This window comes from Exophiala bonariae, assembly GCF_035927105.1.
Source record: "Exophiala bonariae strain CCFEE 5792 chromosome Unknown scaffold_22, whole genome shotgun sequence".
Taxonomy (NCBI): domain Eukaryota; kingdom Fungi; phylum Ascomycota; class Eurotiomycetes; order Chaetothyriales; family Herpotrichiellaceae; genus Exophiala; species Exophiala bonariae.
Window position 1 is genome coordinate 493,392 of NW_027042497.1, and position 25,151 is coordinate 518,542.

General features: G+C 49.4%; 8 protein-coding genes across 8 annotated transcripts; 2 read left to right on the forward strand and 6 right to left on the reverse strand.

Moving 5' to 3' along the window:
- Positions 1–80: 80 nt before the first annotated feature.
- Positions 81–1,501, reverse strand: LTR84_005988 (uncharacterized protein; the record flags this gene model as incomplete). The annotated part of the gene is made up of 2 exons (XM_064849552.1): positions 81–1,375; positions 1,435–1,501. The coding sequence occupies 2 exons, from the start codon at positions 1,499–1,501 to the stop codon at positions 81–83; spliced, it is 1,362 nt and encodes a 453-aa protein (XP_064703776.1).
- Positions 1,502–2,093: 592 nt separating this feature from the next.
- Positions 2,094–3,917, reverse strand: LTR84_005989 (uncharacterized protein; the record flags this gene model as incomplete). Its single annotated transcript, XM_064849553.1, has 1 exon — positions 2,094–3,917. One exon carries the CDS (start codon positions 3,915–3,917, stop codon positions 2,094–2,096), a length of 1,824 nt encoding a protein of 607 aa, XP_064703777.1.
- A 1,225-nt stretch (positions 3,918–5,142) lies between these two features.
- On the reverse strand, positions 5,143–6,862 carry LTR84_005990 (uncharacterized protein; the record flags this gene model as incomplete). The annotated part of the gene is made up of 3 exons (XM_064849554.1): positions 5,143–5,346; positions 5,416–6,637; positions 6,690–6,862. 3 exons carry the CDS (start codon positions 6,860–6,862, stop codon positions 5,143–5,145), a joined length of 1,599 nt encoding a protein of 532 aa, XP_064703778.1.
- Positions 6,863–9,324: 2,462 nt separating this feature from the next.
- On the reverse strand, positions 9,325–11,232 carry LTR84_005991 (uncharacterized protein; the record flags this gene model as incomplete). The annotated part of the gene is made up of 4 exons (XM_064849555.1): positions 9,325–9,785; positions 9,836–10,600; positions 10,650–10,768; positions 10,829–11,232. The coding sequence occupies 4 exons, from the start codon at positions 11,230–11,232 to the stop codon at positions 9,325–9,327; spliced, it is 1,749 nt and encodes a 582-aa protein (XP_064703779.1).
- Positions 11,233–12,667: 1,435 nt separating this feature from the next.
- On the reverse strand, positions 12,668–14,541 carry LTR84_005992 (uncharacterized protein; the record flags this gene model as incomplete). The annotated part of the gene is made up of 7 exons (XM_064849556.1): positions 12,668–12,990; positions 13,057–13,578; positions 13,639–13,721; positions 13,778–13,815; positions 13,875–14,014; positions 14,068–14,115; positions 14,187–14,541. 7 exons carry the CDS (start codon positions 14,539–14,541, stop codon positions 12,668–12,670), a joined length of 1,509 nt encoding a protein of 502 aa, XP_064703780.1.
- Positions 14,542–15,548: 1,007 nt separating this feature from the next.
- On the reverse strand, positions 15,549–17,608 carry LTR84_005993 (uncharacterized protein; the record flags this gene model as incomplete). The annotated part of the gene is made up of 7 exons (XM_064849557.1): positions 15,549–15,749; positions 15,797–16,952; positions 16,998–17,101; positions 17,149–17,197; positions 17,246–17,388; positions 17,436–17,495; positions 17,546–17,608. 7 exons carry the CDS (start codon positions 17,606–17,608, stop codon positions 15,549–15,551), a joined length of 1,776 nt encoding a protein of 591 aa, XP_064703781.1.
- Positions 17,609–19,971: 2,363 nt separating this feature from the next.
- On the forward strand, positions 19,972–20,567 carry LTR84_005994 (uncharacterized protein; the record flags this gene model as incomplete). Its single annotated transcript, XM_064849558.1, has 2 exons — positions 19,972–20,328; positions 20,406–20,567. 2 exons carry the CDS (start codon positions 19,972–19,974, stop codon positions 20,565–20,567), a joined length of 519 nt encoding a protein of 172 aa, XP_064703782.1.
- A 1,285-nt stretch (positions 20,568–21,852) lies between these two features.
- LTR84_005995 (uncharacterized protein) lies at positions 21,853–24,822 on the forward strand (the record flags this gene model as incomplete). Its single annotated transcript, XM_064849559.1, has 1 exon — positions 21,853–24,822. The coding sequence occupies one exon, from the start codon at positions 21,853–21,855 to the stop codon at positions 24,820–24,822; it is 2,970 nt and encodes a 989-aa protein (XP_064703783.1).
- Positions 24,823–25,151: the final 329 nt, after the last annotated feature.

The window sequence follows — 25,151 nt, forward strand, 5'->3', positions numbered from 1 at the left end:
AACTTTTTTAATTGCTGGACCAAGTCCTCGAGCCCGTTGGCATTCCTCTCCAGACTCCACAGAGAGAGGATAGCGGGCATCTAGCCTCTTCTCGTCATCTTCTTCTCCGCCTTCTTCCGCTGCTTCTCATTCTCACGGTCCAAAAACTTCCGTTGTTCTTCAGCACTCATACCCTTCATCTTGCGATCTCGCTCCTCCTTCTTCAACTTCTCCAGAGTTCGAAGTCTCTCCTCTTCTGCTTCTTTGTCGCTGATCTTCTTAAGTTTGCCCTTCTCGGTGTCCCGTGTCGCGTTGATCTTTCTCGCCACCTCCGGTCGAAGTTTCCCTGTGCCAACCACGAAATCTGGCAATCTCAAGAATGCCTGGAAGATGGGTAATGTCGGGAGATAGTTTCCGTCAGATGGTAGTTTGAGACCCAGTTCGATGCGTTTCTTGGGCACTGTCTCTTGTAGACTGGTAGGCTTGTCTGTCGGTTGGTCCGTCAAAATGAGATATTCCAGGTGATCCCCCGCTTCGTTGACAGCAGCAATCAGTTCCTTGGTCAAGAAGTTCTCGGTGATTTCGGCGCTTTCACTCATTACTGTTGCCCAGTCTGGAAGTTTCGCGTGGTCCTTGGTGAAGGTCAATGACAGATCGTAACGCTCATCTCGGAGACGTCGCATGGTCAACTTGTTGACGATCGCGAACACAAACGAATCATACGAGGAATTGCCAGCCGACTTGACCTTGCCTGCCTCCTCAGAACCTGGGACTGGTGGTGGGACATAATCCTTCTCCTTGCCATCAAAAGTGTAGATGACAAACTCAGCCCTCTCGCCCTTGGGCTTGACAGACTCAAAAAACATGCCAGCGATGTGCTCAGCGATCATCGTCACAGGATTCATTCTCCTGGTCAAGTTGAGCCTGCCATCCAAGAAGGCCGCATTCTGACGTCCACTGGCATATGTCTCGTATTCCCATGCAGTCTTCTCCTTGTACAGATGCTCCGGTACAGAATCACCCTTGGCCTTGGCGCTCGATTCGATCAAGGCGCTGTCGGACTCGGCAGGAAAGATTGTCACCTGCGGTACCTGGCTATACCCGACGAGTGCGAACTCACGTTCCAGAAGAGGAGCATGCACGGCAATCCACTTCTTGGCCTTTCTCTTGTTGGTGCGCGTGCCCCAGAAATGGACGAGCAGAGCGAGGAAGATGACAGGGATTAAGACTCCCTCCATGTAGAAGTCAGACAGCTGGGTGCGTTCCCACACACGGTACCATTTCGTGTAGGCTCCGCGGGTACCCAGTTCAGTTGGAGATGCAGCAGCAGCGTCGGCTGGAGAAACAGGGATCGAGACGGGGGACGGTGCAGGTGCGGCGGCAAAGTCGGCGAAATCTGTAAAGGAGTCAATACGGAGGCCTATAGCAACGTCAAGGACAGGGAGAGAAACTTACCAGAGTCGTCGGCTACAACAGGTGCCTGTGCGGGCTTGCCGCCAAAGAGGTTATTGACGAAGTCCATGGTTGATGAGGCCTGGAAGTCAAGTGAATGATCCGGGCTTCAGTGATTAAAAGAATTTAAAATCACCTGGCAACTCAACCCGGGTGATGGATTAATGCCTGTGGACGAATACAAAATAGAGGACAGAGAGATGGGGGGACATTATTAAACTGACGATGGCGGCAGCGACAAGCTCCCCACAATATCGATCAGTCTTTTGGTTGGTGTTGCATCTCGGTTGCACTGCTTGCCAAGGCCCAGCCACCGCCAGATCAGGCTAACCACAGGTCTAGTACAAATATGCTCTAGTTGATCATGCTAATCACAGCAAGCGCTTTTTCCATGCTACTAGTTGGTACTCCTCGGGAGGATGGTGTTGATAGAACTTGAAATGATGAGATGCAAGTCCAACTTATATTGATATATCACCACTCTAAGTCTCGTCATCGGTGTCCAATCCAAAGACTACCAAACTTCCTTCCCACTCTTCCAATCTGCTCTATACACATTATGTCATAGCCTCATTAGATTTTGATACATTAAATCGCTGTCTGCCCAAACAAACAAGCCACGCTCAAAAGACAAAACTTGAGCGAGGAGATGGATAACTTTTTCAGCGCGCATAAGCAGGTGGAGGAGATGGCTCTTCTTCGCGAGGTGAAAACGGCTCGAAGCTTCCCTTGAGTCGTTCATCCTCATATCTCCTGGCCATTTCATTGGCCATCTTCATCATCCAAGCTCGTTCTGCGATACTACCACCATTCGATGGGTCCGTCACAAACTGGAGGAAGTTGGGGAGAGGAGGACGTGAAGGCCCAGCATGGCCTTCTTGTTCATTCTTTTCGGTCGGCAAAGCTCGGCCTTCAGGGATAGGGCCTAACTCGGCCTGATCTTGACCTTCCACAAAATACATCGAAGCTCTTGGAGTCGGATCATCGTCGAACACAATCGGTCCCGGTTTCCGATTTCGGATACGGATAGTTGCATTTCGGTCGAAAGCTCGTGGTGTCTTGTGGATATCTAGGACGGCGTCATCGGTCGAATCAACAAGTGCCGGTCCGGGCATCCCTTCGCTGACACTACGTATCTCAGATGCCGGATTCTTTCCCAGACTAGCGTGTCTGGCTGCAAGTGGACTCTGAGGTGGTGTCATGGGGTTCAATGACTGTGTAGGATCGGATGACATGGTTGCCGCCGGTGCTGAAAACACGGATGGCGCGGTTGATGAACTCTCGGCATTACTGGCTGTATCCGCCGTCGATCCATCCTCACTGACCAGTTCAAGTTCTCCCGTATCGGCTTGCTTTCGGAGGTTGACAACACGCTTCTTCCTTTTCCGCGGCCTATGACCTTGTCCATGTCGTGAACTCCCCATGCTTAAGCCATGACTTGCTGATGCAAAACTTGCAAGACCAGGGCGTGACGGAGTCGAACTGTCGAAAGTATAGGTAGTGGCAGTGCCCAAACTTCCAGCATATGAATGTGTCCTAGATAACGCAGGTGTGGGCGCGCGCGTGTGTAGGCCTGTCATCTCTCCACGTTCCAGTGGGCCTGTCCATGCTCGGAAAACTGCGTCCCGAATTGTTGGGGTGAACAATGAAAGAGTTCGATGCGAGTCTGTGAGTGTAGCCAGACGAATCAAGTTCTTCTGAGAGAATAACGAGTGGGTCTCAAGCGATGAGTTCAAGGAAAGGGATGCAATCTCCGCAGGACTCAGCACCGCACCAGTCGAGTCGACAGGATCTTGAGGCGGGCTGGCTAAAGGATCTATTATGACCTCCGCATTATTGGTCTCGGTGGTTCCCAAGTCACGTTCCTCTCTCGCTTTATCCTCCGGTACCCATAGTCGCAGCGAAAGTCTGTGTATAATCGCTGGCAGCTCATCCATCAATAACCCACGAAGCTGAGTTTCGATTTCCTTCTGGAGGAAGTTGGCAACGAATGGTATCGAGTCAAAAGTTGAAGACACACGCAAAGATTCGAGCGGATCATTGCGAAAGACCAGTGTTAATCCTTTCTGCCTCGAGAAAACCACCACAATGAAGCCGGACAACCGGAACTCGGACAGTGTGATTTGTAGGGGAATGGTGAGGCCAGTGTCTGCGGCCAAAGGTTGCGGAGATGCAAACGCTGACCGGGTGTGTAAATATGTGTTTAGAGGATTGGCTTGTACTCTGGTCTTCAGGGTAAGAAATGCATTGCCCTTGTACATCATCTTGAAAGTCCCTCGGAATCTATCCTCAGCCAGATCTCCGATCTCGAGGATTTCCAGCTCGGGAGGAACATTTCCCAGGTTCAGTTCATTCACAATGATGTCGTCGACGATGATAGCGGGTTTAGGGTCGGCTCTGTTGAGGGCGTTGGTGAGGAGTTCTTGGGCTCGGGGAAGGAATCCGGCATCGGTAGATAACGGAGACCAGTTGAAATTGAACGCCATGGTTGAAGAATTTCAGCGACCTCTGGTCGAGGTGGTTGTTAGGACTGATAGAAGTGAGACAAAGTGTGTATCATCATGTCCGATAACAATAGAGGGCGACAGGTATGAATGTGCTGATGTTACGTTGAGCACATGTCAATCTGTGTGGTGTGATGAAGGTCGCGTGATAAAGAGGCCGCAGGTGCGCTCGCTCGGTAGATGAGAACTGGTTTGGAGGAGTCGAGCTGAGATAACACGACCTGCAGTGCGTGAAGACGATACTTCGCACGGTCTTCTAGAAGTTGATGATATTTCTTTCGATGTTATTGTTACGCGTGAAACGGGTGCTGGTGATGATGAGTTGTAGCGAAATTGGATTTGCATCAATGCTTTTTCCTGGGGGCCGGAAGCTGTAAAAATCAAGGGAGTTCCTTGCTTAGTTTGGGCGGTGATCCGGGAAAAGGCAAACATGGCAAACATAACGTCATGTCGGAAAACTTGCCTAGAATCTCTCACTAACTAAATCGGCTTGCTACTAGTCTATCCCTTTCACTAAACTACCGGGAGTATGAACCTCGTCCTTTAAGTTCGTGCCAGCACCTCAACGGTCCATGGCAAATCGTAGACCACGCCCAAAACCAGACTTCAGTGGAACTGGGTGAATTACCTCCGAGAACTAAAACAACAGCCTCACATTCGTGACATGGGCAGCCACCTCTGCCAACGAAGCAATGTCTCTTCGACAGGAAGTCTATCAACACTCTGGTTCGTATCAGACAATTCTTGACCTAGCGCCACAAGGCCTCATCTGTCTCAAAGCCCTCTTCCAAGAAGAAGATGCCAATGAACCGTCTGTAGCAATCCGCAAAATTCTCCTCGCTCTAGACTTCCGGGACGGCCGCAGCAGTTCGATTCAGGATAGTCGCTTTTTTTTATTTACATCGAACAGAATTCGTAGTTCTAGGTCTGGGTGGTGACAGTTGGAGTACTCAGTATGCATGCTGGTTCAACCGCCTATAATGTTGGTAATTCACAAAAATATCGATAGGCGTTTTCGGGGGGAAACCACATACACCATAATATATTATAAAAGTGGAATAATGTATTTATCTACTTGCATCTATCTTGGCCAATTCCATCCAACACATCAGACTTCCTGCATAGACTTGTCTAGATGACAGGCCTTGCATGCAACAATTGAAACCTCTCGAAATCTGGTCATTAACCTCTTCTGTAGTTGTAGGGCTCACACGACTTGTCGATGCTCGACAGTCCCATCTTCGCCCTTCTCAACCCCCGAAAAGGTCGTCACCTTACCAGATTGGTCGAGCTCGACCTGGCCAACCTCGGCTGAATCACCGTCGAAGATCTTGGCGATCTCCTCCAGTGTAGGGCCATTGGTCTCGACATAGAGGAAATAGACGAAGACAAGTTCAAAGGCAATCCAGCACTATTGAAGCAGACGAGTTAGCATTGCTTTAAGAGGTAAATGGTGAAGGAGTCAAGGGTTCAAACTTACCGTGTAGATAGTGTAAAGCTTCCAATTAGGGTTCAAATGCTGAAAGCCCAAAGGATTGACATACTGATTGATGACGAGAGCGACCTGAATCCAGAAGTTCATGACCATTAGACCCTTGGCGCGGATCTTGAACGGCATAATCTCTACCGTATATCCCACAAGGAGACCAGACCAGGCCAAAGCGTATGCACTGTTGAAGATCCAGATGAATGCGACGACGGCCTGTCCTGCAGCTTTATTGTTGTTGTCTTGGTATATCGCTGAGCAGATTGTCCAGCCGATAAAGCACAGAAGCATGCCGGATGTAGCGGTGAGAAATAGTGGACGTCTTCCGAAACGGTCGCATAGTAGCGCGCAAGTGACTGAGATGATTAGCGAGAGAATCACCTGGCCACCATTGAGTTCCAACTGCGTGTCAGCATTGGTGATGCCGATAGACTTGTAGATATCAGTACTATAGTACGAGACTAAACCGTTGCCAGACCATTGTGAAAACAGTCCGAGTGAGGCAATGAGGAGAAGACGGTAACGATTTCCCTTGGTCTTCAGGAAGTCTAGATAGCTGGAAGACTTCTTGTATATGAATTCAAGACGCAGAGTTTCCTTGATCTCGGCATATTCGAACTGTACAGTAGGGTGAGCAGTGTTACCATTGGCGTGGTATTTGCCCAGTATTGCCAAAGCTTCGTCGGTGCGATCCTTGGAAATGAGCCACCTAGGGCTCTCTGGGCACCAGAAGATGAAGAGAAGCTGGATAAGTGAAGGCAAGCCCTGGACGATGGTGGGAATACGCCAAGACCATTCAGTGGGTATCCTCTTCGTTCCAAATGATAGCCAAGTATTGACAATGGCTCCCAAATTCCACAGACAGTTGTAGATGGCGGTGACGCGGCCTCTATGCTGAGGGTGGCAAATCTCAGTCAACAACAAGGGACTGGAGAGTTGAGCCATAGAGTTGCCAAAACCCATAAGGAATCGGCCTCCTTTGAACATGGCCAGATTTTGTGAAGCTCCCTGAATCGCTGCAGCAATAAGCATGATGACACACCCAACGATGATAGCAGTCTTTCGGCCAAAACGATCAGCGATGAACGGTGCGAATGGCAAGCTAGCGATAGAGCCGATGCTGTAAAGCGCAGTGAGGAGACCGAGATTGGAGCCTTGAGGGTCATTAAAGTAATTGGTCCATTGTGGCAAGATACGAATATTATTGAGCATAGACCTGAAGAGATTCCGTTAGTTCAGATTCGAGGTACATGTTCAGGATGACTGACCCATCATAACCAGTTGTGGCAGAGGCAACGCAGATAACAGCAGCATAGGCATATAGCTTCCTCAAACCAGGATCCTTCCGCCAGTTGACATATTCCAGGCGCGGAGCTTCAGCCTGGGCAATGGCGACCTCAGTCGACCGAGTCGGAGTCTTTTTGACCTTAAAGTTGACCATGTTGCCTGTTGTGTCGACTTGTTTGTCGATTTCACAAAATCGTATGATCAGCTATGGTCGCAGTGAAGGCGATAGAGATAACCACTTCTGATAAATTCAGGAGACAGCAATCTTTATAGGTTCAAAGCCTTTGTCCTCGAGACTGTATGACAGCAGTAGGCCATGACCCCGGTCTAGAATAGGAGATGGACCATGGAGAAGAATCCGGGTGAATTGCGGCAGGTTCTGGCTATTTTGAAGCAGAAGGAGATCAGCCATGCCCCATGGATAAAATGACACTAGTCTCGATAAGCAAGAGGCTGCTTGAGCTTGAAAGGGTCCGGGAAATCTTGAGCTTCCTCTGATCCGTCTCCGAATACTACCAGATCCGACCTCAGGCATTGTCGAACGGTATTTGTACTGGCGGAGTCCGCTCCTCCCCATCAGGAGATCAATTATTGGTTCGCTTATATCATAGCGCACTCGAAAAAGCAAATGCACGATAGGAGGCTTGGGAGCGGAGTTTGACACATGGTGACAAAGCCTCACGACCCATCATGGGCACTGGTCAATGATGTCTCAAGTAATCTTGCCACCCTGTAACTGCTGCTGTGTCATAAGTCAAGAGTCGCGATCCAACTTGACCTCCGATGGTGTGATATCCACTCACCTTGCTTGTTGTGATGCAAGGATATCTGGGAAGAGCAGGCCAATCAATGGCACTCTATCGGAGAATCCCCACTTTATATCAAGCAATAATCTCAATCTTCCAGAACACCGTTAGAAGCAAGGCAAGTAAGTTCTATCTTGGTTTCTTGGGCCATTCACGGCCAGTGTGCTCAGTAGTGATGAACACACGACTCCAGAGGTACGTTCTCCATAGTCATGGGGACGGCCGGGGCCTGTCATGAAACGTATGTGGTTAAATCTTAAAATTTCAATCTCAAATACTCGACGGAATATTTCGATGATCTTTGTGTTCAGGCTAAAATGGGAAGGATTATTTTTGGTTGCGTGTGGTATGATTCGGCTCTCCAGAGCGCCGATGGAAGCTCTTTCAAAGATGCTATAGGATGTCCAATGTGTTTATCGCGAATTGGACGAACTGAGAACCCATCGAGCTCGAGGAATTGGTGTTTGTACAGCTGAGATGCAACAACGAAATGCAGCTCCGAAGGAGCCGAGTCCGCTATCGCGTTTTGGTTCTCTCCAATGGCTGATTTTTTTTTCTGGGCTAATCTTCGGTTCGTCGGAAGCAAAAAGCTTACTGATGCTTGCGTCAACCGCGACACCAGCCAGATTTGAGTAATCTCGATGAGATGCTCGATACAACTGTACTTCAGGGCATACGAGCACCCTCTGACAAGTTCTCATGTCGTCGCGTCTTACCGCATGCCCATACTCAAAGCACCGGAGAAATCGGATTCGCTGGGGCTCAAGTGTGCCGAAGATCGCCCGTGCTCAAGGTGTGGTTGGATTTAATGAATTGAACACATAGGTTCGTGCAATAGTACGCGTCAGCGACCGTCTTGCCACTGTATTCCATGATCGCTCAACGCCACGGAAAGCGCAGTAACATGCCACAATTCGAGAGCAAGCTGCTGGGCCGGCTGAATTCAGGCGGTTAATGTGGGTGAATGTCGTGGTGGAAACGACATTCAAGTTTGATCGGATGGACACGGTGGGGCTCCGGAAGATATTGCGAGTCCCGCTGGAGCCCCCTTGCGGAAGGAACCGCTGCTCTTCTCCATGGGCAGGTACCGAACAGAAGTTGGAGTAGACTCAGCTGTCCGTGATCGTCTGTTCAATGTATGTGGTCATCATACAACTTGAAGGTCAATAATGCCTTGGTCGTAGACTGGACATCATTCGCTCAGGCACCCTCGTACTTGAGCCGACATGAATTTCCAGATAGGATTATTGTCAGTTCGAGATTTTCGACTCGCCGATGCCATTCTCATGGAGAACCAAGGTGACATGTTCCGTAGAAATGGACGCTATTAATTTAGGACCTTCATGGGTACAAGTGATGCGATGAACATGGATACTTCGTCGAAGCTGGAATTGTGGTAAAAAATTGTGGTGAAGTCAAAAGTGGGAGGCTGCAACATATTTCAATCATCGTTTTGCTTGATTGATCATGTACCGACTAGGCAATAGGTAGTAATTTGGAGAGTTATGAGGCCTCCAATTGCTGGCCTTAGAACTCCGCCAGCCTAGCCCACTGAACACCAAGGGACAGTTCCACAGATTCTACACTTAGTATGAAGCTGCCTGAACGCCGAAGAACCATCCAACCGCCTGCCGCCAATAAAAAAAGGAAATGGAGCGAGACCAATGACGAGGTGCCACAAACTTTGGCATCAAGCAAGAAATAAATGTCATCAATCAAGGTTTGACAAGGCTGAGATGTGGGGTGAAAAAAAGGGGGTATCTTAAGCTTCATCTATCTATCGCGTCTTAATAGTCCTATAAGAGGACCTTTACACAACTTCCTTTGTTGGCATATCCATCTGCACCTTGTTGATAGCATCAGAATCGGGTGACTCGGAGCGAACCTCATCCTCAACGACTTCTGGGATATCCTCGATCTCGTCAGCTAGAATCAAGTTCAAGATCATGGAGATCATGGCAGTAACAGCGAATCCAGTCTCCATCACAAGCGAGATAGCGTCATAGAAACCTCGGAGTGCGTGGTTGTCGCCACTGTAGGTGAAGACGTAGGAGAACCAGGTAGGAACCAAGGTGGCACCATAACCAATGGCCAGAGATGCGGTGAGAATAAATCGCGTTCTGCGGTTGAAAGGAACTCGATTGACAATGGCCATACCTGAAACTGCAACAGCACAGAACAGGAAGGTTGTCATGCCTCCGAGGACGGGAGAAGGAATAGCGACAAGGGCGGCGGAGAACTTGGCGAAAAGACCCATGACAATGAGGAAGACTGGATTGAAATTAGTCTAAGCGAGTGCATGAAAATAGGAAGATACTTACAGCAACAGCAGTATCCAGCCTTGCGGTTGGCACATCTTGTCAATGCAATGACACCGTTGTTTTGAGCAAAAGTCGACATGGGGGTAATCGTCATCAAAGCAGCGAGGCAGCCATTCAAGCCATCTGCCAAAACACCTCCTTGAATACGGCTCTCGAATTGTCGGCCTTCGACCTCAAGTCTAGAGACATCGCAAGTTGCCGTGACATCACCAATGGCCTCACAGGCACAGATAATGAAAACAGTCATGACGGGCAGGACAAGAGGTCCGTAGATAGAGAGCTTGAAGGTCTTGACCCAGATGAACGACACGGCTGGTGCATTGTTGATGCCTGTGTCATCGAAATAGCCAGTAGCTCCGGCCACAATACATCCCATCAATAGGCCAAGAATAACACTTGTAGATTTCATGATGGGAGATCCAAATCTCTCACAAAGGATGATGGTGAGGAAGACCAGGAAGCCAAGACCAATGTATTCGGCACTTCCCCATTGAAGGGCATGAGGGGCCGCGATGTTGGGGCAAAGTCGGAAGAAGCCTTCTTCTGGGCGTTCAGAGCAGAGACCACTGCCGCCTGCCCAGTTCTTGAAGCCAGTTTCCACGAGATGGACACCAATGAGGATGACAGTTGGACCTGTCACGATTGGTGGGAAGATCTTTTGCAGCGTCTTTGGTGGCAAGAAGGAAATGAGAATTTCAGTCAAGGCACAGATAGCGCAAGTTCCAATGAGAGCGCCGTATGCATCCGGACAAGGGAGGCGGTTACCTGAAATTTATGTTAGAGCCTAGTAGAAAACTACGGATTTCTTTCTTACCCTCGGAGTCTAGTTCACAATAGCCGTTTGCGTACATCTGTGCAAAAGCTCCAGATGCAACTGGAATGATGGCGAAAGAAGTGCCCACGACTGAGATCAATCCGGTTCCGATAAAGTATCTAAATATAGTTTAGCTAACGTTCGGTACCATGGTTGTCTGGGAATGATAGACAACTTACGGAGTCTTGTAGATATGGAATCTGGTAATCTGAATAGATGATAGAATCCCACAGACAATCAGGGAGGTGGAGACGAGATACTGTTGCCAGTCGAGTGGTAGATTCACACCTCCAGCGCCGGAAAGGATGATCGGAGGGGTCATGACGCCAGCAAGCATAGCCAAAGCATGTTGAAGACCCAGCAAGAGAGCCAGGAGAACGGGCATGGAGTCATTAAGGCCAAAGAAAGGGCTCGCACGGCGGTCTTTCTTCATGAATGGAATATTTGGTCGGAACAGAAAAGCATAGTCATATGTGCCAACAAGGCCATTCTTGGTCAGAAATGCTTTTCTGACGCTGTTTGCTCGATCGGCGAATGTCTTCTTCGGGCCACTATCAGGGCCAATTCTGTCGGCTTCACCCATGGTTGATTCGAGGCTGAGAGTAGATGAATTATTGTCGTTGCTTATTATTAGTAGGAAGCAAACCCTGAAATGTAGCTGGAGGGAAATGATGGACAAAGGATGGAATGCGACGCGCTACATATGCTTTATAGATAACATTCGGAGCTCATGATCAGGACCTCCACCTCATGGACTCAACTGATCATCAGTAGCTGATGGCACATCCCGACTTTGGGTTTTCTCGATATCAGTATGGTCAAACCGATAACCGAGAAAGGTGGAGACATATCAGTTTGGCGCAGGGAAAATAGAGCGCCGAGTCTGGCGGACGCCGGCGACGTGCAATCAGAGAGTGGCGTGAACCGATGCTTTAAGTCTCGACTCCTCCAGGCCACAGCAAGGTTTCTGATGGTATCTCTTACCTCAAGCCACAGATAGGTTGACAGAGGTCGATGAAGGTCAATTTTGAAGCTCCTCATTGGCACCGGTACCGACCGATATGGGGCATCCCTTGGCGACCAGGGTGTCTTATCTCCCCAGCGATGTCGGCAAATCACTGGCTCTAATTGCCATTACGAATTAACGGATTCTGCTTTATCTGCACTTTGCCATGACGCCCTCGAATTGGTCTACATTTCTTCTGGCGCTCAGGTCAACTGGCGGGGGGAGAACCGAGCCCTCCAAGATCATCCCTAAACCACCTTTGCTCGGCCGGACCCTGCATCTTGCAGTCGCGAGGAAGTCCTGTCAAGCAACGATAGGCAATCAATCTTTTAGCGAACTGTTTCTCTGTGGCTCTCGGCGAATGCCTCTCGAGGCTACCAGCCTCTCACTTTGCTTTTGTCTCGAGACTCGAGCTTCAAGTATGATTTCTTGCATCCCTTGGATTCATATACACAAAATCTTTCTTGGTCACAAGCTGAGACCTTCAGAATACTAAACAGTGGCGAGCAAGTGGCACCTGTTACTTGTGGTGAAAGTTTGCTTCTGTTCACCCCGCAACGATGCTCTTAGTGATTGAGACTCAGGAATATACTGTAGCAAGTGTGCACATACTTCGTATAGTGGTCCGTTTGCAGACCCACCATTTCATGAAAGTTTCTTCGTGCATGATGATCAGGAAGTACTAGTTCCGAGGTCGTGAGGCTGGAAACCACAGTTGTTATCAGTCCACTCATGACCAAGCTCTTGTGCGTTATCTTGACGAACGTCGCTCCAATGGAAAATTCTGGCGATGCGTACTGAAAATCACTGGCTGACTGATCACACAAGCTTCAAACTCACTTTGTTTATGCAGAATTCCTTCGCAATTGGCGATCCGAAAGTTTCATTTAATATCTCCTTTCCTACATCCCTGGTATTGGGACTTCCGATCAATGCTTCCAAGATGGTCCTAACATACTGTCGATCACCTCAACTTGTGCAGAGCTAGTGTTCTCGTTGCAGAACAATCACCTCAAAAAGATCTCGCCAGTTTGCTCCACCTTCTCAGGACTGGACCAAAGAAGAACAAGACATAAACCAAGACCACGAGACCGATCGAGATGAAGCCTAGAGTGGCAAATGCCCACTTTTCATTCATGTTTGCGAACATGGCGACTCCCGCGTGAGCACATCCAGCGGCAATGAGGAAACTGGGTATCAAGAACGCTGCGATTGCCGATGCTGCAACATTGGGGTAGGAATCGGTGATGTAATTCAGCATTGATAACCAAAGTAGCGGGTCGCAAAATCCCAGAACACCACCAGCAACTATCGGAGACCAGTACGAAGTTGACCCTGGAGCGTTCGCATTGGTCAGTGAACTCTAGACAAGATTGAAGAAAACCGTGTGCTGGTACTTACCATCAGAGGTCCAAGCGAACCAGAATAGTGATACCGGGAAAAGCCACACGGCGACAAGTGAGGTCAAGAACCTAGCTTCTGGGCGCTGCTGCCCATGTTTCAAGCGGTCTTTCTTGAAAAGGTAAGTCTGAATCGGCACAAACAAGAATGTGACCGTGACCCCGACGCAAAAGTTCAGGTATGTGAGCGAGGCACCGATATAGCTCAGACCATTGTTCACCACAAAAACTTCGAACACTCCGTCGAGATAGAGGAATAGCAATCCATATGCGAAGCCATTATACAATCCCAGAGAGATAACGATAGGCTCGGTGAACATGATTCGCAGTGCCATGGTCGTGACGAATTTAAGTTCGTTAAGAACTGAGACCTTACTGGAACCAGCAGCAATATCAAGGGCATTCTGGTCTACGCTTCCTCTTCTCTTGACGGCGTTGCTGATGACGATTCTCGGCAATGTTTCAGGCATGAAGCAGAGGAGGAAAGAGAATGCACCACCGATGATGATGTTGATGTAGAAAACTGTGTAAGACGAGGTCAGTATACGGGAATACAATGAAGTCCGAAATACTTGTGCCGTACTCCATCTCCATCCCAAATCCCCATTCTCTGCAATCCACTCCCCAATGGGACTTCCGAGGGAAGGGCCAAAGTTCGCACTCAAGCTGGAAGAAATCAGCGGCGTCGACGACAAACAACGGATCGAGGGGATTTCACTCACACAAAAAGAGCCATAGGTTGTGCTGCATTATCAGCACTCTTAAGTCACCTGAATCAGCTTCACTGCGTCCCGGCAGTCATCGAAAGAGATCTCATACCCCGAATAGATCTGCAATTGTTCCGGCAACATTGTTCAACGCTGATGATCCAGCAACACCAATCAAGAAGCAGAAGATGATGAGCATTGGTAGGTTATAAGCCAATGCGGTGCCGATATTTAGTACCGCATACAAGAATACTTCAACCACGGTAAGTGTGTATCTCTCGGGTACAGATATGAGAGTGACCTACTCGATCCAACATATACCCATTTCCGGCCGCCAATATCCGACAACGGTCCTAGAGTGACAGCGGTATCAATAACGACAAAACTCCACGATGTCACGACCATCGGACAGGAAAGTTCTCACCTAGAAAGGCCGGCCCAACAGCCGTGCCTATGATGAACATCGACTGCCCCAGTGTTGCCACCTGCTGCGACGAAGTCCATTTCTCCATGATGAGAAACTCGACCGACACATAAGTGGTCGACGTCAACGTGACGAAGATCTGCAGCAGACAGTACACGACGACGATGAACCATTTCTTGTACCACACCCAGTGCATGGGATGGGCGTCGTCGGTGGTCTTGATCTTGGAGAGTAATGCTAGCGCATCTTCGCGGCGTGCACCATCGCCGCCCTCGACAGCCGGGTCAAGTGGCAAACTCTTTTTCTTCTCCATCGTATCGTCTGGAGCTGTGCCGTTGAGAGGAGAGCTGGACATGATTCGAGAGTGCAGAAATGACTGCGGCGTTTCTTGCCAGTCTCAAAAGGTATGCAACGGTGAGGACGCGGATATGTCTCACAGTCCAACTGGGAATGAGATAGAAGCACGAAAATAAAAGAAAATATGAGAACTCGGCAGGGACACAGTTATATGACATGCTGGGTCCACCTTCTACGAGGATCGTTTTCGTCTCCCATTGGCATATTGGAGCTCACCCATGATAGCACACACCAAGACACTGCAATCAAGGCGACTTGAGGTGGCGCGACGCTCATGCCTCTCACCCCATTCCGCCCGTTGTACGAATCACGACTGAACAAACTTACCTCCAGATCAATGCAACAGAAGTGCACTGTGCTGTGAACGTCTTATCGTGACTCCCAATCTCCAACCAGTAAGAAAGGCAAACATTGGTTCCGTGTAGCATTTTTCAGTTGTAGATATCGGATCTTGCGGGACAGTCGGACGTGTGGCACGCGAGGGAAAATTGATAGCTTGATGACGTTCGCGGTGGCCAGAATCATTCGGCACACTCGGAAGCCATCCGTTTAGGGACTGAAGTTGCCGATTTCGAGAGACAAGCTCCTGATGGACAATGCTTAGTAGTAACCTTCCTTACCTATTCGTAAGTGGTATGTGTAGACAGTGTAGATCGCCTGTTGTCGAAGCTACGCAGTCGTTCGAGCTCGAGGGAAGTTGGACTTCCTTATCGTACCTGCACCACCTGGCCAAAGTCTGCCTCTCGGTCTCGCAGAGTCGTATCTGTTTTCGACTTCGAGGCGAAAGCAGCCTACCCAACATAATCAAAGATCACCTCAGCAGTTTAAATATATGTTTGCATCTATATCAAGCGATAGTGTTTGTGGCGCTCTCGAGTCTAAATTCACAGTATGCAAAGGGGAAGCAAGAAACACGAAAACCAGAAGAGGATTGAACAGTCGCAGAAGCAGACTGGTGATGTGATCATTTTCGTAAGAGAAAAGGGGAACCAACAACACCCAAGACTACGCCGCTTTCAGATTCTTTACTTCTGCCACAAGCTCTGTCACGGTCTTGGTCAGGTCTCGCAGCTGCCTCGATTGCTGAGCAACCAAGGCCTTGAGGTTCTTGATCTCTCTATCGGCAGAATCTTGAGAACAGCCACTTGCAGGAGCATCAGGTTCTTCATCGGCGTCTTCATCTATGGTCTGTGTAGTTTCTGAGAGCTGCAATAGATTAGCCTGTAAGTATTTTCACTGTGGGTGTTGTTTACCTTCGGAGAGGCCGGCTTAGGTTGAGTAACTTCAGCGAGTTGCGACTTGACTGGTGATGGGAGTGGTGTTTCCTTCTTCACCTCTGCAGATGCTGGCACGGTCGCGGATTTTCTTTCCACCGGTTTTTGGACTTCCTCGAATGGAGATTCATCACCACTCTCCTCGGCCGGTTCAGTGTCTTGAAATTTGCCTGCTGCGGCCGCCATGCCGACTCCTTGTTCTTTCATAGTCGGAGGTGGCGATCGGATTGTCGGACTTGGAGCAGGCGCTGGTTGAGAAACCTCTTTCTTCGGTTCAGGAGCTTTCACTGGTTCAGGGGCCTTCTTCACTGGTGGCTGACTTGCAGCAACTTCTTTCAACCCGGTACCATCATAGATGCTTTCCAGCGAGATCTTGGGAGGAATGCCGGCAGCACCGTCGAACCATTCTTTACCGCTTACGGCGGGTTTCAAACCAGTTGTTGGGGGATAGATATCCTCCTGGAATGATTCTGCCCGGCGTGGAACAATAAAGGAGATAGGTTCAATATAGCTGTCGTTAACTGTCTTGTACGCACGAGCAACCTCATTTTCATGCAGGTTTACACCTCGTTTGGGCAAGAAAGCCACTCCTCGCTGTGCATCCGCAGACTTGTACTCGGATAGATCCTCAAATGAGTCATTCTCGTATTCGTAGTATCGAATGTTGCCGTCACCCTTTCCTGCTAGGAATAGACATTGAGTTCCTTCGTCCCAAAATGGCATGCAAACACCAGAAATCGAGTCAAGCATTTGGAAGCCGCCTAGGGGCTGGGCGGCACCTCGAATGTCCCAAAGTGCAAGTTGACGGTCGCTCATCCTGGAAAAGCCAGTGGTGGCAATTCGGTCGTGTTCACCGAGCCAAACAGCTCTGCTGGCTTTTGCGCCGGCATGACCAGGACCCTCGTGAGCAGGTCTTTCTTGTCTCGGGTCCCATATTCTCAATTTCTTGTCCCGGGATGTTGTCACTAGTTGACTGCCATCTGCGCTCCAAGATAGTGACTGAATGACCTCGCCTACTTTGAGGCTGAGCTTCGAGGAGCCGGCTTCAATATCCCAAAGCTTGACTGTGAAATCACCCGCTGCTGAAGCAAGGATATTTTCTGCAGCTGGGTTGAAAAGGACCTGCCCAACCTTCCTGATGGAATTAGTTTCCCAATCCCATTGTGGCGAGGGGTCTTACTTTGGGTGTCCGCTCAGCTTCCCTACTGGTGCAATATCTTGTATCTCGTCCGCGGGAATGTCCAAATGAAGTGTGAAATCGTCTGGTACTCTCCAGAGGAAGACCTAGACAGGTAAGCACTGGACCGCCACTGGGGAAAGAATGGTGGTACCTTGCCATCGTCGGAGCCAGACGCAATCAAAGAGTCGTTGAAAGGATTCCTTCTCTGTCAGCCTCGCTAAACCACCATGAACCGTAACCCCGCTCACCAATCTGTGTCCAGTACAACCGCAGTGTGTCCTCGGAAGAGAGGTATTCGCTCGGGGAGGCGGCCTTTTTCGCGTGTGGGAATAACCGCGAAAGCCCCTCCGCCAGTGGCTTCCCAGTTGACTGCAATGTATTCAGGGTTGGCCTGATTGGATCAGTACGGGTTCGCAGGCAACCGCAGGGAAAGCTGACCTTGATCAAATTGGTGTCCCAGGCGTTTCGGGAAACTTTCAGGTTATCGTAACATTGTTCCTGCACCTCTTAACCCACTCTGCTCTTGTTCAATGGTGAATCATGGTTACCTTTCGTGTAGGACGGCCGAACACGTGCCGGTATTTGGAAGAGCGAACGAAGCGACCTGCCATATTCAATGTTGGTGCCCCGCAAGCTGGGAGGGAAGGAAGATGAGATTGAAAGGACTGAACCCGCAGTCCGAGTTACTGAAGACTATCAACCAGGCAACTGTAACGAAGCTGAGGCATTCAGGGTGCCATCTTTCTTTCCACTTTCTTAAGCTGACCGCAGCGCATTCCGCTGAACCTTGGCATCAACTTGAAGCCATCACGGTGAAGTTTATCACCACATTGGGCAGCTCTTTGGTTCGCCGTACAGATAAACCAGATGTGCAAGTTGTTTTCGTTTGACTCACGGCCTTGGTCTTTGTGGACACTGCCCACTTTACAGTTCATGATGTTACGTGACACAACGGTCTTCGCCCAAACATTGGCACGAAAGTGACCACTTTTTAGGGATAACTAGTGAATAACAAGCATAATTGACCATAAGGCTATTTTGAGTGCAGTACTACGATCCAGCTGTGATGACCACCATACTGGATCATGAAGATGAGCACACACAAACTGTGTGCCGTATTGCTAGGTTTGTTCTCGCTCGCCCTACACCGTTTGACTTTGCTTGGCCTCCGAAGGTCATGCCGGTCCCATTGTGGCTGCCACCGTCCGCTCAAGGCACCAGGTGGCGCTGGGTCGTTGGCTCCCTATAAACGACACTACTTGTCCTAGACCTCATGTGATGTCTGTGGTACCTTGTGATCGGGCTATTATGCGGCTAAGTCGTGGTACGCAGGCCTCGGTGCCTTGATATAAAAGAGTACTTGCTCACTTCCCTACGTCCAACTTGTATCGAACTTGACAAAGCTGTTCCAGCAAAACGTTGTTTGAATGCTAAATCTGGTCTTCACTACCCTCAGGGTGTCAATCTCAATAGTCAACACACAGACTCAGGATGGAGGATACATTGCCACTCAATCGGCCCATCCATGCGACATACGTGGTCGATCCGAAGACGCGGACGATCTCACTCCCTGGGCGACCCGTCAAGCGCACGAAGCTTGAGAAAGTCTATCACATTGCGTGTTGCGCTTCATTGGGAGGCGTTATAGTGTGGGTACTTCTGCTATTGGCGTGTATCTTCTTGCCTGTCGGAATTCTTGTGTCGCAGAAGAAGGTAAGCAATATAACAATGTCATCTGGCTAGGATTGCTAACAGCGATCAGCATCAGAACGCATCATCGCAACAGAGTGATGGTTTTACTTCGAGTTCCCTTTTGACAACGGAGACAGTCACCGCTTCCGCTATGGATGGAAGAAACACGATACTATTCATAACGACAGAGGCTACGACTGACTTTTCAACCCTAATATCGACTCTAACTTCTGTATCTATTTCGACTACGACCGATAGCCCCTCCCCACCCTCTACGGTGGTCATCACTTCTCCATTGACTGAGACCATGACTCAGATCAGTACTGCTACGTCAACCGTCACAGTCATCACGCCTCAGAGCAGCCTTCAAAGAGCAACACGGACAACACTCGTAACTGCAACAGTGTCTGAGGGGATCAATAAAATTCTTCCTTGATTCGAGGAGGAGTTCCATATGTTCTGTCTATCTCGTCTTCGAGCGAAGGGACTCTAGTTACCTCTTACGTTTGAGCTATGGCTCGTGCTCACTAGTTAGGGCTTGGAGATAGTAAATGAATATATTTCTGCCTCTGAAGATATGGGAATCGCACTACCAAGATCACTGCACGCACCAATGATTCGACACTAGATATTTAGAGACGTGAATGGTTCACAAGAACAATACTTCTTAAGAGTCAGCTGCATGTTCAGTATTCATTCAGCCTTACAGGGTAGAAATTACTCTGCACAGTATCCCCACGTACCTAGTGTCTCGAATTGTGCATCTGTTCGCGATGGATCCTGATCAGCACGTCCTGGGAGCCATGATATCACAGTTCAAGCCTAGCCACACCGATTGGTTGCTGACAGCTGTTAAGTTTCCCCAAGAGACTTCCCCCGCAAGGTGCTAACGTCTTAGCCATGTGTACCCTGAGGGCCCGTGGGGTAGTGAACTCTACAGGGGTGGAACCACCCAGTACCGTCCCTGCTGAACGGCCTGAGCGCATGACTATCACCCAGAAGAGGCCATCTTGCACATGCTCTGGCGAGTCGGATACTTTGTACATAACATCCTTTCACAGGGGCTGGAAGTTACCTGCCCCTCAATTATGACCTAGGTATCTCTGGCAGGCATCTCGTGTAATGGTCTGAACTGCCCATTTGTAGCTGACAAACACGAGAGGACTTCGTCTCGTTCTTTCCTTTCGCACTGCTCATCGACATCTTCAGTATCTCAGGACTACTAGAACGTGACGTCCTTATCATTGATATCTCAACACTGACCATCTCAACGAGCACAATCATGTCTTCTTCATCCTGGCAAGATCGCCGGTTCATGTTTCCGTCGGGCAAACAGGTCCACGAAGGCAGCACTGGGTACACCCCAGCAGAAAAACAAACACCTCCAACGACCATTCCAGCCAGCACTACAGCTGTTAGTGGAAGTCCGCCGGCTGCCAAAGTCCTTCCCTCTTGGGATGGTGACCGACGATTCATGTTCCCTTCCGGAAAACAGGTACATGAGCCCGGCCGGAGGCTGTCGGGCTCGAGTGGCACCAGTGGTAAAGCCGTAGACTCGTCTGCAAAGGCAAGCTCTCCACCAGCTGCGAGCTCTTCGCCGCAGACGGCTATTGCCAATGCAATTGCGGGGAGAAGACGGGTATGTTCAGCCCCGAGCAAGTATTTCTTTGAGTGTGGTCTGCTCAAAGCTCCCTCCGCTAATCACATTTCCCACAGTCATCTGCTTCCTCTCAAGGCGGAATGTTCAGCGGCCTCATGGCACGACGCGGCAGCGACGAACACAACGATCGCAGGCAGAGCTGGGAAGACATGAAGTCTCCAGGTGGTGTTGGAGGCATATTCAGCGGGATCCTGGGCAAGCCTTCTGAAAAGAAGTAATATCACAATGTTGACATTCGAAATAGCTGGTAGTAGGATAGGGAAGTTGTTTATGGGATGAGGGTCTTCTGTTGAGCAAGCATACTCATCAAAGGATCTCGGCAAGTTCCCAGGAGTCAGTGATGACTGACTGAGGCAAGGATTTGACTATCTCCCTGCTGAGATATACTTCAGAGGCAGCCCTCACAAATTCACCCTTTCTGTAATATTCGGAGATATGATCGGAATAACAACTTGTTTTTATTGGTACATCTGCGGCTGCAAATGTATATGATATCGATATGAACCTGTCCTCTGCGTAAATGAAGGACTTTTGCCAGTCTGCCCGCCCTGCGTTCAAGTTCATGCGTTCACTTCATCAGAGCAATGATGCATAACGTCTAAGAACCAGGTCATGCACCTAACTCCTTCTGCGTCCAACCCACCCCGGGTCACAGCCTGCGAGACTGAGGATAAATGTGATCCAAAATAGGGTTGGGTTTTTTCTCTTTGGACATCTTCAAGCTTGGGGATTTAGAGCATTCGACCTGTGCTCTCGAGCCAGTCTGTGCAATGTGATGGATCATCATCTTCATCACACAAAGTTCTATTTCAATACTCAATATATCTTCCATATCGGATAGCGTCCGGTATGATACATCAGGTCAGCAGAGGAGCTAGATTCAGACTTTACCTTCATCTAGATGGTCGGCGAGCCTCTTTAGACACATCGACTCAAGGCCCTGTTCGGATGAGAATGTCAATTTGAGTCTTTGAAACCCGTCATAATTCGGCAACAAGACGAGTCAGACAGACAGGCCTGATAGAACCTAAAAACAGATGTTAATCTGATGCGAACCTATGACTTCCATCCTGTGTACCTGGCCTCCCACCCCGAATGAGTTAGCCGAACGAGGTACATGAAGGAAGCTTGAAGGGGCGAGCCACCTCAAAATAGCCATTCCAGATGGTACCGAGTACGAGGTACTTTCCCTCTGAACATGGCTCGCCGCTTTAACTAGTGGGGTAAACCAGTGGCTTTATTATGCCTATTTTGCTCCTGCGCTGTTGGCGCTTTTGCTAACCCGCCACTTCATAGTTCATGCCCAAGAATCCAAGTCTTCAGCCGAGACATTTGTATCTTGTTTTCCCATTGTGCTAACCACAGTTTCAAATTCTGCTTTTCGTCTGAGAGGATTTGGACAGCATGATTTCACGCTTTTGAAATTACTGGATCTGTGTATATGTCTTGACTGGACCTACAAATACTCTCCTATAACTCGACGATCATGCTCATGGTCCCGTCATGGCCTCCTCCGTCGAAGCGCCTTCTACAGGCCTCTTAAATCTAGAGAAAGAACTTGTCTGTTTCATATGTACCGAGATCCTGTACCAACCTCTCACCCTGCTGGACTGTTTGCACTCATTCTGTGGTTCGTGCTTAAAGGAATGGTTCTCACATCAACATCGCAAGGCGGCCCACTCTCACTCAGCTTCGAATACAAGTCCATACACATGTCCAACATGTCGCGCCCCGGTCAAGGATGCACAGCACAATGCTATGATAAATACCTTGCTGGACATGTTCCTGGCCGCAAATCCTACCAAAGGTAGGTCTGCTGAAGAGAAGGCCGAAATGGCACAAGTCTACACCCAAGGCGATGATATAATGCCCAAAGTTGAGAGTCACCGTAGAAGAGAGCGAAGGCGTCGCGAAGAAGAGGAACTTGCTGCACGAGAGAGGCGTACTGCAAACGACGCAGTGCGTGAGCGGAGCAGACAGACTCAACATCTAGATCCCACTCCTAGATCATCTAGGCGGACAACTAGTGCGGGTAGTGGTGGCAGCCGTGAGCTTCGGACCGGGACAGAGACTTCAAGAGACTCGGAGAGAAGACAACAAAGAGAACAACACTCAGACAATGAAGCCGCAGGAAGAGCCCCGCATACTGCACGCTCCTCAAGTTCTGCGGATATATCATCACTTTCTCCTCCGGCTGGTTCACCTAGACACCCGGATGCGGTCGAAGCCCGCCAACGAGGTGCAAGAACAGTGGCTCATCAAGCAAGTCTGCGTTCATTGGTGAGCGCCTCAGAGAGTGGGACAGGCACAGGTGAAAGTCTGAGTGAAGCACAACTCATGCAAGATATTTTGGCTGAAGGTCTGTTGGATGGAATTAATGTTGACGAACTCACGGAAGCGGAGCAAGATGAATTAAGTGAGAGAATAGCTGAACGATACCGGCAGTTGCACCCAGAGAGACTTCGACGACAATTATCCGATGAAGCTAGGCGAGAAAGAAGGCATGACAGTCTCCCAACTTCGCCGAGACAACCCGAAGTTCAGATCGAAGAAGCCGATCGACGCTCTCGTCAGTCATCGAGAAGTACTCAACGTCGCCAGACTCAACCTAGTCCGAGATCAAGCCATAATGTGACAGTAATGGGACCTGAAGCACGACCGCCAACATCGTATCCGCAACTCGTCGAGCAAACCTTGACACCACCACCGCAGAACAGGTCACATCGTCGGCGAGCTTCGAACGAGAGTGGAAGGAGCGAAAACTCAACAACAAGAACTCGGCGGCCATCGCAGTCCGGAAGTTCGCGCACTCCTGCTAGTCGGTCTGCGACCGACTTGTCCGAAAGGCCACAATCGGCATCATATACTTCGAACCAGCCGCACCTACTTTCGAACACAGAGCGGTCAAACACTGAACCACAACGTTCTCCAAGAGCATCAGAGGTGTGGAGAGCTGGATCTAACCAAGTCTCTAGTCCACCGCACGTCGATTCTCCAAATCCCCAGTCGCCGCGGGTGGAATCTGCTCGAGCTGTTGCCTCGGGTCCAAGCAATGCTCCCATTCCCGTTTCGCCTCCAAGGCTGGACTCGGCAATACTCGCTCCGGAACTGACTTCCTCCTTGGCCTTGTTGTCACAATTTGATGAGCCATTGGTAACTTGTGCACGCTGTGCTCGAGAGAATATTCAATATGAAGTTCACAAACATTGTGCACCCTGCGAACTTGACATCTGCTTGAGATGCTACCGGGCTGGTCGAGGCTGCAATCATTGGTTCGGCTTCGGTCATGCAGCCATGTTCAAATTTGATTCGTCACATCCAAGAAGCTCTCAAGCAATTGAACTACCCCATATATTGGTCGGTCGCCAGTACCAGAAACCACCATCTTCATCTCGGCAAGGCATGCGGGGCAAAACGATTGTCACTTCTTCTGACCCAACATCTCGTTGCAATGAAGGCAATTTTTGTGATAGATGTGGAAAATTTGCGAATGCATGCTTTTGGTCGTGCGACTATTGCAATGACGGCGAATGGGGATTTTGCAACGATTGCATTAACACGAATCACTGTTGCTCTCACCCACTCCTGCCAGTTGCTCACAAATCCTACGATCCAAGATCGAAGAATGCGCGGCATTCCGGCGCCATTACTCATTCTGGGTCAGTGACATTGAGTCCGTATCGTCGCGGTGGCCGCGACCCATCACCTGCTCATAGCGCACCTTCAAGTGCAGCGTCTGCGAATGAACCACCACTTGGCTTGAGAGTTGATATTGTTCCTCTTGTCATCACCACCAATTGTGACGTCTGTGCCCGACCGGTCGCGCCAGAGGAGATGCGTCATCACTGTCCCAGCCACCCCACGCCCGCAGCAGCATTTCTAGACCAAAAAGGTGACTTTGATATTTGTAATGATTGCTATCTTGGCTTCGTCAAAACCGGTCGTATCGCCCGCGAAAACGGACCAGATGGCTGGCATCTGTGTCCGGATGGTCACCGAATGATCTCGATCACATTCGAACCAGATCATGATGGCGGTCAAAGACGATCAATCATTCGTAACCTTGTAGGTGGAGTAAAAATGTCTGATGCCGACATGGTGGCATGGAAGCAAGCGAATTCTCAATTCAGAGGCCCGGATGCAGCAGCATCTACAGGGCGTGGCCAATGGTCATGGCGAGAAGATGCAGCAGGAACACGCCGTACTACAAGGGCGCGTGCACCCACCCTTCCAGTTCCTGGAAATTCCAAATCTCCACCAGATGGAGGCGTTGGGAAAGTTTGTCGCGCTTTGTGGAGCTATTACCCCGAAGACGGTGAAGACGGAAAGGGTGAGTTAATGTTCCCCAAGCATGCAGAAATCCGTGAAGCGGAAGAGGTCAACGAGGATTGGTGGTATGGTGTTTACTCGGGTGACGTCGGTGTTTTCCCCAGTGTCTATGTGAGGGAAGCTGCCGAGCTACAAGTCAGCTAGTGAAATTGTCGTATTCGATTGATCAGCGGCGCTTTGTGGGAGGGCTTTCGGCATCTTCTTGTCCCAGGACATCTACACGAGTCACAAAACTATGCTCCTTTTGCAAAAGGGCGAAAAAGATGAAAGATGAATGGCGGATTTTTATGACGATATGGAACTACAGTTTTCACGATCCCACGGAAACGAAATGGATATATTGCAATAGGTTTACACCATTATGAGATAATACCCAAATATTAAGCGATGTTGGTATTTTTGAAACCAGACCTAAAGATATTCAGATCATGTAGCATCACCTACTCCTTTCTAATGTACTTCGCTTGTTACAA